The sequence below is a fragment of the Rhinopithecus bieti genome, unplaced genomic scaffold (genome assembly GCF_001698545.2).
Source record: "Rhinopithecus bieti isolate Rb0 unplaced genomic scaffold, ASM169854v2 scaffold_9663, whole genome shotgun sequence".
Taxonomy (NCBI): Eukaryota; Metazoa; Chordata; class Mammalia; order Primates; family Cercopithecidae; genus Rhinopithecus; species Rhinopithecus bieti.
Window position 1 is genome coordinate 3,570,084 of NW_016806456.1, and position 14,607 is coordinate 3,584,690.

Here is a 14,607-nt window from a genome sequence, read left to right on the forward strand (position 1 = left end):
GGGAATGGAAGGAAGGAGAAAGGGAGGGAGGGAGGGAGGGGAAGGAAGGAAGGAGGAAGGAAGGAAGGAAGGAAGGAGAGAGGAAGGAAGGAAGGAAGGGAAGTAGGGAAGGAGGGGGGAGAGGGGGAGAAAGGAAGGAAGGGAGGGAGGGAGGCAGGGAAGGAGTGGGGAGAGGAGGAGGGAACTCCGCCTTATAGGGGCTTATCCCTGTTACATTTTAAGTTTTAATTACTTTAATCATACCACCACTGAAATGCAAATAATTCAGGCAAGAACGGTGGTAATGAAAAAACTTTGGGTTGTAAAAAAAACTTGGCTTAAATCCAGACTACTATTTGCTAGCTGTGTGACTCTGAACAAGACACTTAGCCTCCCTGGGCTTCATTTTCCCTAACAGTGCAACAGGAATAAGAACTGTTGTGACAGTTCAACACAATACTGGATGCAGAACAATAGTCAAATTTCATTTCTCTTTTCTCAGGAAACAATTTTTTTTAACTGAGGAGTAATTTTGGAACATGGAACACTTGGTTGGTTATGGATGTGGTGGGGTTCTTGGAACTGGTAAGGTACAAGAGGAAGGCAAAGAATAGCACATAGCTTGGAGCAGGAAACTGGGATAAGGAAACTGAGTGTAGGATAGGATACTTGTTGCAGGTTGTCATGTTTAAAACTCCTCCTGCTCAGTTCAATTTCCCCAATCTAGTTTTGTCCAGTCAAGCCTCACCTGTCACTCACTACCCCTTTCCAAGTAGGAAGAATATGCAGGAAAAATAGTGGGGAAAAGTAAGCAAGTGACAATATATGCTCTTGGTGAATTCCTTCCTCTGGGCTCTCATCTCCCTTCCTCTCCACCCTTTCTTATTCCTACAGTAAGTACCTTTCTTAGAAAGAGTGATCCCTATGCATGTGAATAATCTGTACAAAAATTTAACTTAAACTATAAAATTTCAAGCTCCAAGATTCTAAAAAGGTACAAATGTCTTATTTGTTTCAATGTTTTCTTTGAACGTGCACATTTTATCAGGTAAAGAAACCTTTGGGATTTTATCTTAAAACCGTTTAAAGACATAATCAAATGGTTTGAGTATCAAACAAAAGCCACCTATCCATAACACATCCTGTTCACAAAAGCGTCCCAGAAACTCGATATAAACAAAACCCCTCTGTTTATTTCCAGGAGTTAATACTGTGGTTTTCTGTATCCAACAGTATGCCTTACATACCCGGGGTTACTATGTTTTCTTCCTCTACTCAAACAGAGCATCTGTTGCTAACATTAACACTGAAGTCCAAGTTATTTTCACAGACAAAAAAGCAGCTGGTCAAGCTAATCCATTTGTTGACTAGCCACCATCAAGCTTCTGTAAGACTGTCTAGTTAACCTCTATTGTCAGACTGCATGAGTCAGAACTTCCAATCCGCTTCCTATTAGAATTTAACAACTCTTCTCTGGCACCACCATGTGAATCGTTTCTTACAGATATAGTAGCAGAAAATATGCTTTAAAAGTAAAAATGTCGGGCCGGGCGCAGTGGCTCACGCCTGTAATCCCAGCACTTTGGGAGGCCGAGGCGGGGGGATCACGAGGTCAGGAAATGGAGACTATCCTGGCTAACCCGGTGAAACCCGTCTCTACTAAAATACAAAAAATTAGCCGGGCATGGTGGCGGGCGCCTGTAGTCCCAGCCACTCTGGAGGCTGAGGCAGGAGAATGGCGTGAACCCGGGAGGCGGAGCTTGCAGTGAGCCGAGATTGCGCCACTGCACTCCAGCCTGGGCGACAGAGGGAAACTCCGTCTCAAAAAAAAAAGAAAGGAAAAATATCTACACTTAATTTTAAAAGAAGAAAGTTACTTTGAAGTTAGAATTATTAAATTAATAGCAGTAGCTAACAGTATTTTTGTATGCTAGGCATTGTTAAGTGGCTTTTAAAAATGAACGCAAGACCAGGCACGGTGGCTCAAGCCTGTAATTCCAGTGCTTTGTGAGGCCGAGGCAGGCGGATCACCTGAGTGAGGTCAGGAGTTTGAGACCAGCTGGCCATCATGGTAAAACCCCATCTCTACTAAAATACAAAAATTAGCCAGGTGTGGTGTGGTGGGGGACGCCTGTAATTCCAGCTACTCAGGAGGCTGAGGCACGAGTATCTCTTGAACCCAGGAAGCAGAGGTTGCAGTGAGCTGAGATTGCACCATTGCACTCCAGCCTGGCCGACAAGATCAAAACTCCGTCTCAAAAAAAAAACAAAAAACACAATCCTCACAATAATCCTGTGAGAGAAGTACAAATTGTTATCTCTATTTTACAGATGAAGAAATGGAGACAGAGCAAACTACCCCAGCTCATACAGCTTATAAATAGTAGAATCGGAGACCTGGCTCCAGAGCCATCCTCTTAATAAAGTAAAGCCCAAATCCCAATGCCTAACAAACATTCAGGTATATATTCAGGCCTTCCTCACACTTTGCAGTACCTATTTTTCTTATACTTTACTGACTGAGGTACTACCCCTGCTACTATTTTCAATGTACATTCCATAACAGAAAATAGTCTCTAAAAATAATGTCTGGGGTGTACTACTGTCTTATTTAAAGAGAACAATATCTAGCTTATATCATTACTATTTGAGGCTTGTGATTCTGCAGGAATTCATATGAGAAAAGGAAGCTCAGGTTCAGAGCACTGAACTGGTTAATGCACATTAACCCCGGACATTCTTTATACAGCTATAAACCAAGGAGTGTGGTTTTTTTTTATTATTATTATTAGGAAGATTCGGTACCATCAATGAAATTCAACATATTTTCTAATATTGAGAAGTTGATTCTCAAAGATATCACAAATAAGATACTTTACTACTAATAAGAAAGAGAAGCTAATTCTTTGCTACTTCTCAGGAAACTGCACGTGGTAACCTGTAGGTACCCAAACACATCATTCGAAATGAGAACAAATAGGTTCAAATCTTAGCCTTAGGGCTAGTAGCATGACCTTCCAGAAGTCACAACCTCCAAGTCTTGATTCCTCATTAAAGTGAGGAATAATGCATCCCTGACAAAGTATGATGATCCATACTAAAACACTTTTTTTTTTTTTGTATTTTATGGGACACAGAGTATTTTAGTGCTCATACTTTGTAAACTTTAAAATACTGTGTTTTCAGAACAAACTATTTTATCAGATTTTTACTATGACACTATAAAATACTCTTACTTCTACCGCATATAAGAGGAAACAGATTAATCACAGTTAAGTGACTTGCTACTTATCACAGAGCTAGTAAATAGCATCCTGGAACCCATGTCTCCGGACTTTGCTCCTTCATTTGACCTCTGCTAATGTCCATTCAAATACCATTACTTTTACCTAATAAGCTGAGAGATGCTTTACAAATTTAGGCAGAGACAATATTTTAAACGTATACATACCCAAAATACACAAAATGTAATTTTTAAATGTCTTACGAATAGTCACGCATACCAAGGTGAGTTTCAGGACCAACACATACAATGAAATCATGTGCATTTTTGTTAAATACTATAATAATCAATGCTCAACACATCACTATTCTCTCATGCCCTCAGCAAAGTGATAAAGAAGGTGAATCTAGACAAAATTGTAGAAAACGTTGTTCTAAGTCTTTCCCGTGCTTTCTAATAATAGAAAAGAAGAGCCTCTTAGATATGTCTTTGTTTTCCCTGCTACATTATTAATACTCCTCGTTTTTTCTTTCCTACCCTGCACTATATTTCAATTACGTTATAGTCTAACAAAGAGAACAGGGTGGTTATTTTCATATGGAGATTATGACTGAATAACTCACTTCTAACTGTATTCAAGACATTGGCTTTGTTCTCCAAACACTTCTTCTGAATCGAACCTTTACGATTATATAACCTTTCCTCAACTGTTCGGAAAGTATAAAACATTCCACGACGACCCCTAAGTGTGCCCAGCAACACCAACTGGTCAGAGAGTGGGACGGCTGCCCTAACAATTGAAGTCTTTTCCCTCCATTCAACGAACACTAAGATCTACTTAGGAAAAGTCTTGGGAAGGGGAGCGGGTGGGCGGTACAAAGGAGATTGGGTCCCTGACCTAAAGAGCGTGGTGCTGAGACGGGACTTGGTCGAGGAAAAAGCCCCAGCTTTCGGCGTCAGCAGGGAGACACCAAACAAGGCTGTGCCTCGGTTTCCTCATCTGCTGAGGAGGGATACACCCCCACCAGCACGCTCGCAGGCTGCGGGCATGAAAACGGGCCTAAAGCATTGCAGAGTGGCTGATTTTAAAAGGGGGATGGCTCCCTGTTTTTCCTTAAGAGTCAGGGCCCCGGACAGAGCACAGGGCAGAGGCCAGCCCGAGTCACCGGGCGCGGTCCCCGCATCCGTGCGGGCGCCTCTTCGCTCCCGCCCAAAGAGCGGCCGGGCGGCCTTGCCCTCCGCAGCAGCAGCCCGGACGCCCGGCCAGGTCCACCCCGCGTACCCACAGCCCACGGGCCAAGGCGCCCCGCCCACCCAGTGCCGGCCCGGCTTGTCTCGGTAGCCCCGGGCTCCCCTCCCCCGCTTACTTTCTGGGAGTCCATGGCGAGGGGCTAAGCCGGTTGGGCTCGAACCCGAAACGACGAACCGTGTGAGGAGGCTCAGCGAGATCGCACACCCCAAGACCGCTACTCACTGCACTGCCCCAGCCCGCACTGGCACCGCCCGGCCCCACCCGTCCGCGCCCAGCCCGCGCGCGCCGTAGCTGCGCCGCGGTTGCCAGGGTGAAAGGGCGGCCCGCAGAAGGGAGGGGCTGAGGAGCACCCCGCGCCTGCGCGCAGCGGCCGACTGCACCCGGGAAGTAGCGGTGGAGGGTGGGGACCGCTGCTGGTCGGTCTCCAGCTAGTCCTTCTGCAGCCTGCAGTCCCTTCCCCCATCCTTTTTCCTCCAGCGACAGCAGTCTCTGCGGCCCTGAAATAGGCCACTGGGCATCCAGCAGCCGACCGGTGGGGAGGGTCCGGGAAGGAAAGAGTATCTGGTGCTGGAGACAGATGAGCCTACCCTCCACCCAGCACGCATCTGAAGCCCCTCCCCATGCTATCCTTAGAGGGGCAGCCAGGCTACAGCGGACCCAGCGGTCCGAAGGAAGGAAAAGGGCTGGAATGAGGATGTAGCGAAAACGTGGGAAAAGGCCTTTAGGGGATGTGGTGGAAACGTAGGCGGGGGGATATAGGGATGAGAGTGGCGGAAACGTGGTTATGGGATTAATGTGAGCTTTGGGGCCTGGCACAGTTTTCCCGGGGACCCACCCACCCCGGCACCTTGCTACCTGTATTATTTTGAGCAAGTCACTCTCCCTGAGCCTGTTTCATCTGTAAAATGAGAGAAATAATGCGGACTTTGCAGAGGATTGTGAGGATTAAATAACGTATGGTACATATTAGTACTAAATTATTATTATTATTATTATTATTATTTGGAGATGGAGTCTCGCTCTGTCACCCAGGCTGGAGTGCAGTGGTGCCATCTTGGCTTACTGCACCCTCCGCCTCCCAGATTCCAGGAATTCTCGTGCCTCAGCCTCCTGAGTAGCTGGGATTACAGGCGCACCCACCACACCTGGCTAATTTTTTGTACTTTTAGCAGAGACTGGGTCTCGCCATGTTGCTCAGGATGGTCTCGAACTCCTAAGCTCAGGCAGCCCGCCCACCTCAGCCTCCCAAAGTGCTATGATTACAGGTGTGACCCACTGTGCCAGGCCCATTATAGTCATTCTTAGTGGGGAGTTAGAACCTGCTGGGTGTGACCTGAGGTGGCAATGAAGATTTTTAGAAAGCCTGGAATTTAGTAGGCTTGAAAAAGTTCCTCAGGCAGAGAGGCCTCATCTTCCATTTGGATGACTCTGGAGAGGCTCACAGAAGTTCAACTGGACAGTCATTTATGATGAATGAATAAAAGGGAAATACGTACTGAGTACCAGTTCTACAAACAAAATTCAGTAGTGGACAAGGCCCTGTTTTTCTCACGGAGCTTACAATCTAGTATAGGAGGCCAACCAAAAAAAAAAAAAATTTAACGTGCTAGGTAGTTACAAGTGCTAAAATTAAAAATCAGGCCGGGCATGGTGGCTCACACCTGTAATCCCAGCACTTTGGGAGGCCCAAAGGGTGGATTGCTTGAGTCCAGGAGTTTGAGACCAGCCTGGGCAACATGGCAAAACCCCGTCTCTACAGAAATTTAAAAAAAAAAAAAAATTAGCCAGACGTGGTGCTGCAAGCCTGTAGCCAGAGCCAATCAGGAGGCTGAGGCGGGAGGATCACTTGAGTCCTGGAGGCAGAGGTTGCAGTGAGCCTAGATCATACCACTGCACTCCAGCCTGGGCAACAGAGTGAGACCCCAGCTCCTAAATAAATAAATAAATAAGGCAGATGGATTCAGAGAATTGGGAGGGTTTAATTTTTCATAGAAACGTCAAGGAAGGTCCCTCTTGGAAATGGCCTGAGTATAAAGTGAGAAGATGAATTGTACAAGGATCTAGGGAAGAACATTCTAGACAGTAGGAACAACAAATACAAAGGCCTCGTGGAGGGAAGGAGCTCTGTGTTTGAGAAACTATTTATTCTACAATGTTGTCATTACATCTCTGCATGGATCCCTCTGACTGTACTGTGATTTTTTTGAGGGCTGAATTTCTTTTACCCCATATCTGTATCCCCAGCTCAGAGTCTGCCACATAGTATGCACTTAATGTATCCTTTTTTAACTGCATAAAGATGTTAAAGAAATGAAATGAAAGTTACGAAAGGGAAAAGAGGAGCTTGGCTAAGGCTAGGTGGGTAGTGCTTAGAAAGCCAGGGTCCAGGGTGGGCCTATGTGCGCCAGCTGAAAGGAGTAGTGGCATGCAGTCCTGCAAAGAGATGCCCATCTCTTAGTACCAAGAGAAGAGAGCCTCCAATTCAACCTTTCCCAACTCCATGAGGAAGAGCAAGTGCAGCCAGGTGCCCAGCCATTAGCCCACTGCTGTAGCCACAAAGGTCATTCCTTCACACTGTGTACTGCAGCTGAGTCAGTTTCCCATGAGGGAGAAATGCAGCCTGGGGATTGGAGAACATCTAAAGTCTAATCACCAGACCGCGTGCTTCCCGGCTCTGCCCCTGCTTGCCACTATGGGACCCACCACTAAGCGGAGGAAACAGGACTTGGTGATGTCCCCACTTCTCTTGCTGCAAGGACTTCACCTCACTGCTGTCAGAGGGCAATTCCTGGGCACTTTATGACTGACAGGCACCACCAGAGGAAGAAAGAGGCTTTTGGGGACAGTGAGTTGCAGCTGAAATGTGATCACCAGACTCTGTCACAACTCCCACACCCCAGGAGCTCACTCCTGGCTCCTTGCCTCCAGCTTCCCGAGTTCTTTCCCTGCAGCCCAGCCAGCAGACTGCAGCTTTTGACAACATCTCTACCCCATTTGACTTCTGCCCTCACCCAATCTCTGTCTCTGGCCAGTCTGGCTCTCCTGCCCAGCTCATCCTGGGCCTTTTGCTTCCCCTCGTTCCCATCTGGGAACAGCTAGTTCCTTCTGACTGTGACTTCTGTCTTCCCCAGTTTGTACAAGTTCTCCCATCAAAACCACTTACCGAGCTGGGCTCTAAGTCTCCCACCCAATCCCTCCCAGTACCTCTGGCCTATTGGCAAGTCCTTTGCGTTTTCTGTACTTATTTTTTCACAGCCAAATCCATTTAGAAATTTTCAAAAGTATTTTTGCAAATAAAATAAAGCATTTGTTCTTAAATGTGATCCCTGGACCACCTGAATCCACATCTGCTGGTTACTTCTAAGAAGTACAAATTGTCCGGCCTTATCCCTGGACCTACTGAATCAGGAACTCTTGGAGGAGAGTCCAAAAATCTGTGTTTTAACATTTCCTCTAGGTGATTCTGATGAATGCTAAGCTTGAGAGTCATTGAACTGAGAGAAAGCAAATTGTTTACAAAAAACGGGGGTTGGCCGGGCGCGGTGGCTCAAGCCTGTAATCCCAGCACTTTGGGAGGCCGAGACGGGCGGATCACGAGGTCAGGAGATCGAGACCATCCTGGCTAACACGGTGAAACCCCGTCTCTACTAAAAATACAAAAAAAAAAAAAAACCTAGCCGGGCGAGGTGGCGGCGCCTGTAGTCCCAGCTACCCGGGAGGCTGAGGCAGGAGAATGGCGTGAACCCGGGAGGCGGAGCTTGCAGTGAGCTGAGATCCGGCCACAGCACTCCAGCCTGGGCGACAGAGCGAGACTCCGTCACAAAAAAAAAAAAAACAAAACAAAACAAAACAAAACAAAAAACGGGGTCAGGGAGAGAACTACAGAGGCATAAAAATACCACTTCAAAACCTAGGTTTCTTATTCTTAAAAAGCCTATCTAGTCATAGACATTTATCCAGTTGAGGTCTCTGGGCCTCCAGGAACCTCTTTCTGAGGAAACCTCAAGTTAGGATAGCCTCATAGAGAGGCTGATATAGAAAGTCTGGCGAAATTGTCTCTCCCAGAACCAGGTTCTCTATCTTCTCTGAGTGGTGCCAGGCATTGCCTGCAGCCCTGGGCTACTTCACATATTCTGAAATTCCTCCATCTCTTAGGAGAGAAATTTCCTTCCTTTCAGTGTTGCCAGCAGTCTTCCCCTTTGGGAGTCACTATAGGGCCATCGGCATGGAGTCAGCAGTCTGAATTTAAACCCAGATGTTGCTGCTTACCAGCAGCGTAGCCTTCAGTGAGTCACTTAACCTTGCTAAACGTCAATTTCCTCATCTGTAACATAGCCATCAGACTAGTAGTAATTCCCTTATAGGGTTGCTGTGAGGATTAAAGGGGATTATGTAGGTCAAATGCTGGCTAGTATTGTTTAACAAGTGGTAGCTGTTACTAATAATTACTCTCTTACTCATCACGTTCCTCCTGTTTTACCCTTGCACAGCTCTTTTTCCTTCTGGATCTTTGGGGCCTTAAAAGACCTATTCTCACCACACCTCCCCTTTTCCCTGTTATACCTGTTTTTTCTGGAGCAAAATCACTAGTCAAATGCTGCCGTTTGTTGAAGGCCGAAATCTTTGCCCATTGCTCCCTGCTACTATGTCTGGCCTGAGTCTTAGCATTTGCCACCCAGCCTGGGAAGACTCCAAGGCCTCTCTAAGCCTTAGCTTCTTTAGCTGTGAAATAGAGATCATAAAAGTAGCACCTACAAGGGTTGTTGAGTGGTAAATGATATAATCCATATTAAATTTTGAGCACAGTGTCTGGCATGTAGTGAACATTCGAAAAATATTAGCTATTATCATCTCTTACCAACTGTAGAAACCTAATTAATTCCGATTTTTTTTTTTTTTTTTTAACAGAGACATGGTCTTGCTGTGTTGGTCAGGGTGGTCTTGAACTCCTGGCCTCAAGCAGTCCTCCCACCTTGGCCTCCCAAAGTGCTGGGATTATAGGCATGAGCCACCATGCCTGACCTTGTTTTCTGGCCCTCTTCTGAGTAAAACCAAACTCACCCAAAATCCCTGCAACCCCTCGGAAGTCAGAGCAAAAATGTCTGATCCTAGGCACTCATTACAGAGTCTCCCAGGAGGGTGATATGGTTTGGCTGTGTCCCCACCCAAATCTCATCTTGAACTACAGCTCCCACAATTCCCATGTGTTCTGGGAGGGACCTGGTGGGAGGTAATTGAATCATGGGGGCAGGTCTTTTCTGTGTTGTTCTCATGATAGTGAATAAGCCTCACGAGATGGTTTTATGAAAGCGAGTTTCCCTGTACAAGCTCTCTTTCACCTGCTGCCAATGTAGGATGTGCCTTTCGCCTTCCGCCATGATTGTGAGGCCTCTGCAGCCACATGGAACTGTGAGTCCATTAAACCTCTTTTTCTTTATAAATTACCCAGTCTCGAGTATGTCTTTACCAATAGCATGAGAACAGACTAATACGGATGAAAAGAATGGTTCTCCCCTGATGCAGGCTGGCACTCTCTACTTGAAGAGCTCTAAGCCAAGTGGGAAGCAGTCAGTGGACACATACCTGACTAGTGAAACCATGTGAGAAGAGACACAACTAAAGCACCTGTGAGTATATGGCCTGAAAGGAAAAACTCAGAGTGGATATGATCATTGAATTCAAATTTCTGTAGGGCTATTGTATGGAAGAGGAAGCTAACTTGTTCTCTAGCATCCCATAGGTATAATTAGACCCAATTGGTGGAAGCTACAGGAAGATAGTTTTCCATTCAACAAAATGTCCAACTTTCTAACAGAGTCATACAGAGCTGGAATAGACTGGTAGTGAGATCCCCATTGGTGCAGGTATACAAGCAGGGGCTGGACATTTGCTTAGCAGAGCATTCATAGGGGGATTCAGGCACCGGAAGGGTATCTGGTAGAAATAACTTTTTTTTTTTTTTTTTTTTTTGAGGCAAGGTCTAGCTGTGTCACCCAGGCTGGAGTGCAATGGTGCAATCTCGGCTCACTGCAACCTCCGCCTCCCAGGCTCAAGCCATCCTCCCACCCCAGCCTGCTGAGTAGCTGGGACCACAGGCACATGCCACCATACCCAGCTAATTTTTTTTTTTAATGTTTTGTAGAGATGGGTTTTCGCCATGTTGTCCAGGCTGGTCTTAAACTCCTGAGTTCAAGCAATCTGTCCACCTTGGCCTCCCAAACTGCTGGGGTTACAGGTGTGAGCCACCGTGCCCAGCAGAGATAACTTTTAACATCTTCCTGAACTGTGAGGTTACATCATTCTCTGAACTGGAAGGCAAAACCATTCATTCCCTTTCTGACTCAGTTTTGTAATTATACTCACATTTAGAAGGCTCTCTGAATTTCCTCTCCCTACCCTCACTCCCATGTGGTCCATTGCAAGAAGCCCCACTCCTTCCTGGGAGAAGGCCTGGGAGGGATAGTTAATTAAACCCTAGCCATTATGATGTGATTGTGTCACAATACCTTCTCCATGTGTAATGGCCTACTTTATGCTGGCACTAGGGACACTGAGATGATTAAGGACTAGAAGGCACAAGTGCTTTCAATCTACTCTGCCATGGCTCTGGTCATGCCTCTGAACTCGTCATATTCAGAGAATGATCAAGGACAAAGCAGATTTATCTGCCTACCAATCTCCTCTTTGTAAAGCATGGTGGCCCCCAGCCAGATTTCTCCAACACAGAGGAATAGACTCAATGTTCCTAGGAAGAACACTGCTCAGCAGCCCCTATCCCTCTGCATATACTCTGAAAATGTTAAGGGCCACGTTGAGACTAGGGAGATAAAGAGTCATCGCAAATTCACTGCACTTCTATTTCATTGGCTAAGCACCCAGACTCTGGTGCCAGACTGTCTGAATTCAAATCCCAAGTCTTGCCAGTTGTGTCTTTGGGCAATTTCTTATCCCTTCCATACCTCAATTTTCTCATTTCTAAAATAAGAATATTAACAATATCCACTTGATAGGTTTGTTATGAAGATAAATGACTTAATGTATATAAGATGCTTAGAATAATGGCAGACATATAGAAAATACATAATATATGTGAGCTATCTCTTATCATTTTCTAAAACAAACTGTTCTTCTAAGCACAGCACCAGGAAATAATAGTGATCTGTGAGCCCTTTGGTACTGCAGTGCCATTGCTGCTAGTGAAGATGGTACTGTGTCAGCACTTCCGGGGAAAATAAGCCTCTTGAAATCCATCCTTCATTATGAAGGTCAATCTCTACTTTTCCACAACAAAAGAGTTTAAGGGAGAAAGGTGATAGGACTTATGCTAGAAGGGAAGGACTTAAGACAAGGAGACAGAAAGGGAAGATTGGACCCTTTCCAAGCCAAAGAAACAGCCTGAGCAAAAATGGGCAACAATGGAAGAACAAACCCAAAAATGGAGGTAGGGGATGAAATGAGTGGAAAGTGCAACCTTCAGTACCCAAATATTGGGGAAGCATTAGGAGGACTTTAGAATATATAGGAGATGAAATATTCTACAGCCATGAAAATTATCTTTAAGAAAAATACATAGCAATGAGAGAGTTTATAATATTACAAAATTTTTTAAATAGCTAGAATAATTTTTCTTTTTCTTTCTTTTTTTTTTTTTTTTAATGAGACGGAGTCTCGCTCTGTCACCCAGGCTGGAGTGCAATGGCACGATCTCAGCTCACTGCAACTGCCACCTTCCGGGTTCACGCCATTCTCCTGCCTCAGCCTCCTGAGTAGCTGGGATTATAGGTGCCTGCCACCATGCCTGGCTAAATTTTTTTTTTTTTTTTTTTTTGTATTTTTAGTAGAGAGGGTTTCACCATGTTGGTTAGGCTGGTCTCGAATTGCTGACCTCGTGATTTGCCCACCTTGCCCTCCCAAAGTGCTGGGATTACAGGCATGAGTCACCACACCTGGCTGAAAAATAGCTGGAGTAATTTTTCTATATACAATTGGATAATACCTACTATAGAAAAGTAACCAATGCATTTGTAAGTTTTTATTTTGTTTATACCTTTTAGCTCAGGTGAAGTGACATCATATATGAAGCTCAGCCTGGCTTCCTGTGATCAAATACAACACTGTTTGTGTGTGTGTGTGTGTGTTGTTTTTGTTTTTGTTTTGAGCTGGAGTCTTTCTCTGTTGCCTGGGGTTGGGGTGCAATGGTGCAATCTTGGCTCACTGCAACCTCTGCCTCCCAGATTCAAGTGATTCTCCCGCCTCAGCCTCCTGAGTAGCTAGGAATACAGGCGCCCACGACCACACCTGGCTAATTTTTGTATTTTTAGTAGAGATGGGGTTTCACCATATTGGCCAGGATGGTCTTGAACTCCTGACCTCAAGTGATCTGCCTGCCTCAGCCTCCCAAAGTGCTGGGATTACAGGCGTGAGCCACCACACCTGGCAACAACATTGTTTCGGTTCAAATGTTTGGGTCTCCACAAAATCCATTTGTTGAAATCTTAACCCCCAAGGTGATAGTAATAGGAAGTGGGGCCTTTGGGAAGTGACTAGGTCAGAGGCAGAGCCCTCATGAATGGCATGAATGAAAGAGTCCTGAGAGAAACCCCTCAGTCCTTCCACCAGGTGGGGATGCATGAAGTGAGAAGGTGCCAGCTGTGAACCAGGAGGCAGCCCTTCACAAGGTACTGAATCTGCCAGCACCTTGATCTTGAACTTCCCAGCCTCCAGACCTGTTAGAAATAAATTTCTGTTGTTTGTATGTAAGCCACCCAGTCTGTGGTATTTTGTTACAGCCACCAGAAAGGACTAAAACAAACACCTGTAAGTAGTATATGTTTATTTTTCTGCTACATAAAAGTGAATCAAAGACAAACAAATTGGCTTTGATATATAAACTCAAATTTGGCATGATTTCCTCATGATGAAAAAAAGGAAAAGGGAAAAAGTGGGTGGAGAGAGAGATTAATAGGGGTCAAACTGTAATGGTCTCTGAATTCCAGGCCAAAGTGTTGGGTTCTGAGCATGTTGTGTGGGGGAAGCCACTTGCATGTTTATGAGCAATGAGTTATTTTAGGACAGTTGATTTGGCAGGAGAAATAGGAAGGACGTGAGTGGGAGGAGTCTGGGGGGAGGAGTTGACTGCGGATCCAGAGGCCCAGACCTCTCCTATTTCCTGCCCCTTCCCTTTCTTGGTTAGATCCCTACAGCCTCTCTTTCCCCCCACTCCATCACCACCACCACCACCACCACCATTAGAATACAGTAATTACCTTAGCATTATAAATCTTTAAGTACTTTTTCAGGCAAATGGAAAAAATAATACATTGGCCTGAATGAAGATGGTTGACTTTCTTCCGGAGTCATCTAAAACAGAGGTTGGCACACTTTTTCTGAAAGGGCCAAATAGTCAACATTTTAAGCTTTGAGGGCCATATGGAATCTGTCACAACTTTGCAACTCAATCACTGTAGAGCAGAAGCAGCCATAGACATGAAGGATTGGGTGTGGCTGTGTTCCCAATAAAACTTTATTTACAAAAGTAGCTGGGGGCCATATTTTATCAACTCCTGATCTCAAATAATATTGTGTTATTTTTTAGAAGATAATTCTGTGATTCTTTTGTGCCTCTAAAGACTCTCTGGTCCTCCATCTCAGACACTTTCCATATACATACACTGCCATCATGAGAGGAAGTATACCATTGATAAGGTGTTGGGGTAATTATCTTTGGAGCAATAATAAGCAAAACAATGTTAGTGTGGAGAGCTTTGGAGTTAGAACTAGATTTGAATCCTGACTCTGGCAAGTGTGTGATCTTACACATAGCACACAAACTCTCTGAGTCTCCGTTTCTTCGTGGGCAAAGTGGAGATAATAGGTGCAACCTTACAGGGCTATTGTGAGGATTAAACATATATAAAGCACCCAGCCTAATGCTTGGCATGGAACAGGCACTCAATAAATAGCAGTTATTAACCCACATTGGCTCTATAAATAGCAGAGTCAAAGTCGACAGACCCAGCCTGAACAAGAATTTCGCTGTGGATCTAGCCTTCAGGCCAGTATTGGCACTAGAGTGAGAAAAGGGAATCATTTAAACATACCCATGCTGGAAGAGAAAGCAACATTAAATGTGAAGACAGTGCTGCAAGACAGA

The 14,607-nt window shown here is 45.2% G+C and overlaps 1 protein-coding gene across 8 annotated transcripts in view; it reads right to left on the minus strand.

The window, feature by feature from the left end:
- The window catches only part of FSD1L (fibronectin type III and SPRY domain containing 1 like), a 92,187-nt gene extending 81,293 nt beyond the window's left edge, over window positions 1-10,894 (minus strand). For 2 of the 8 annotated variants that reach the window (XM_017876715.1, XM_017876713.1), the window contains exon 1: window positions 10,818-10,892. In XM_017876715.1, coding sequence (XP_017732204.1) covers window positions 10,818-10,871 — 54 coding nt within the window. In that variant the 5' untranslated portion in view covers window positions 10,872-10,892. Of the gene's footprint in view, window positions 1-3,825; window positions 3,854-4,569; window positions 4,772-10,817 lie in introns of those variants that run through there. The other 6 variants (XM_017876717.1, XM_017876716.1, XM_017876721.1 and 3 more) reach the window with 4 other exon arrangements.
- Window positions 10,895-14,607: the final 3,713 nt, after the last annotated feature.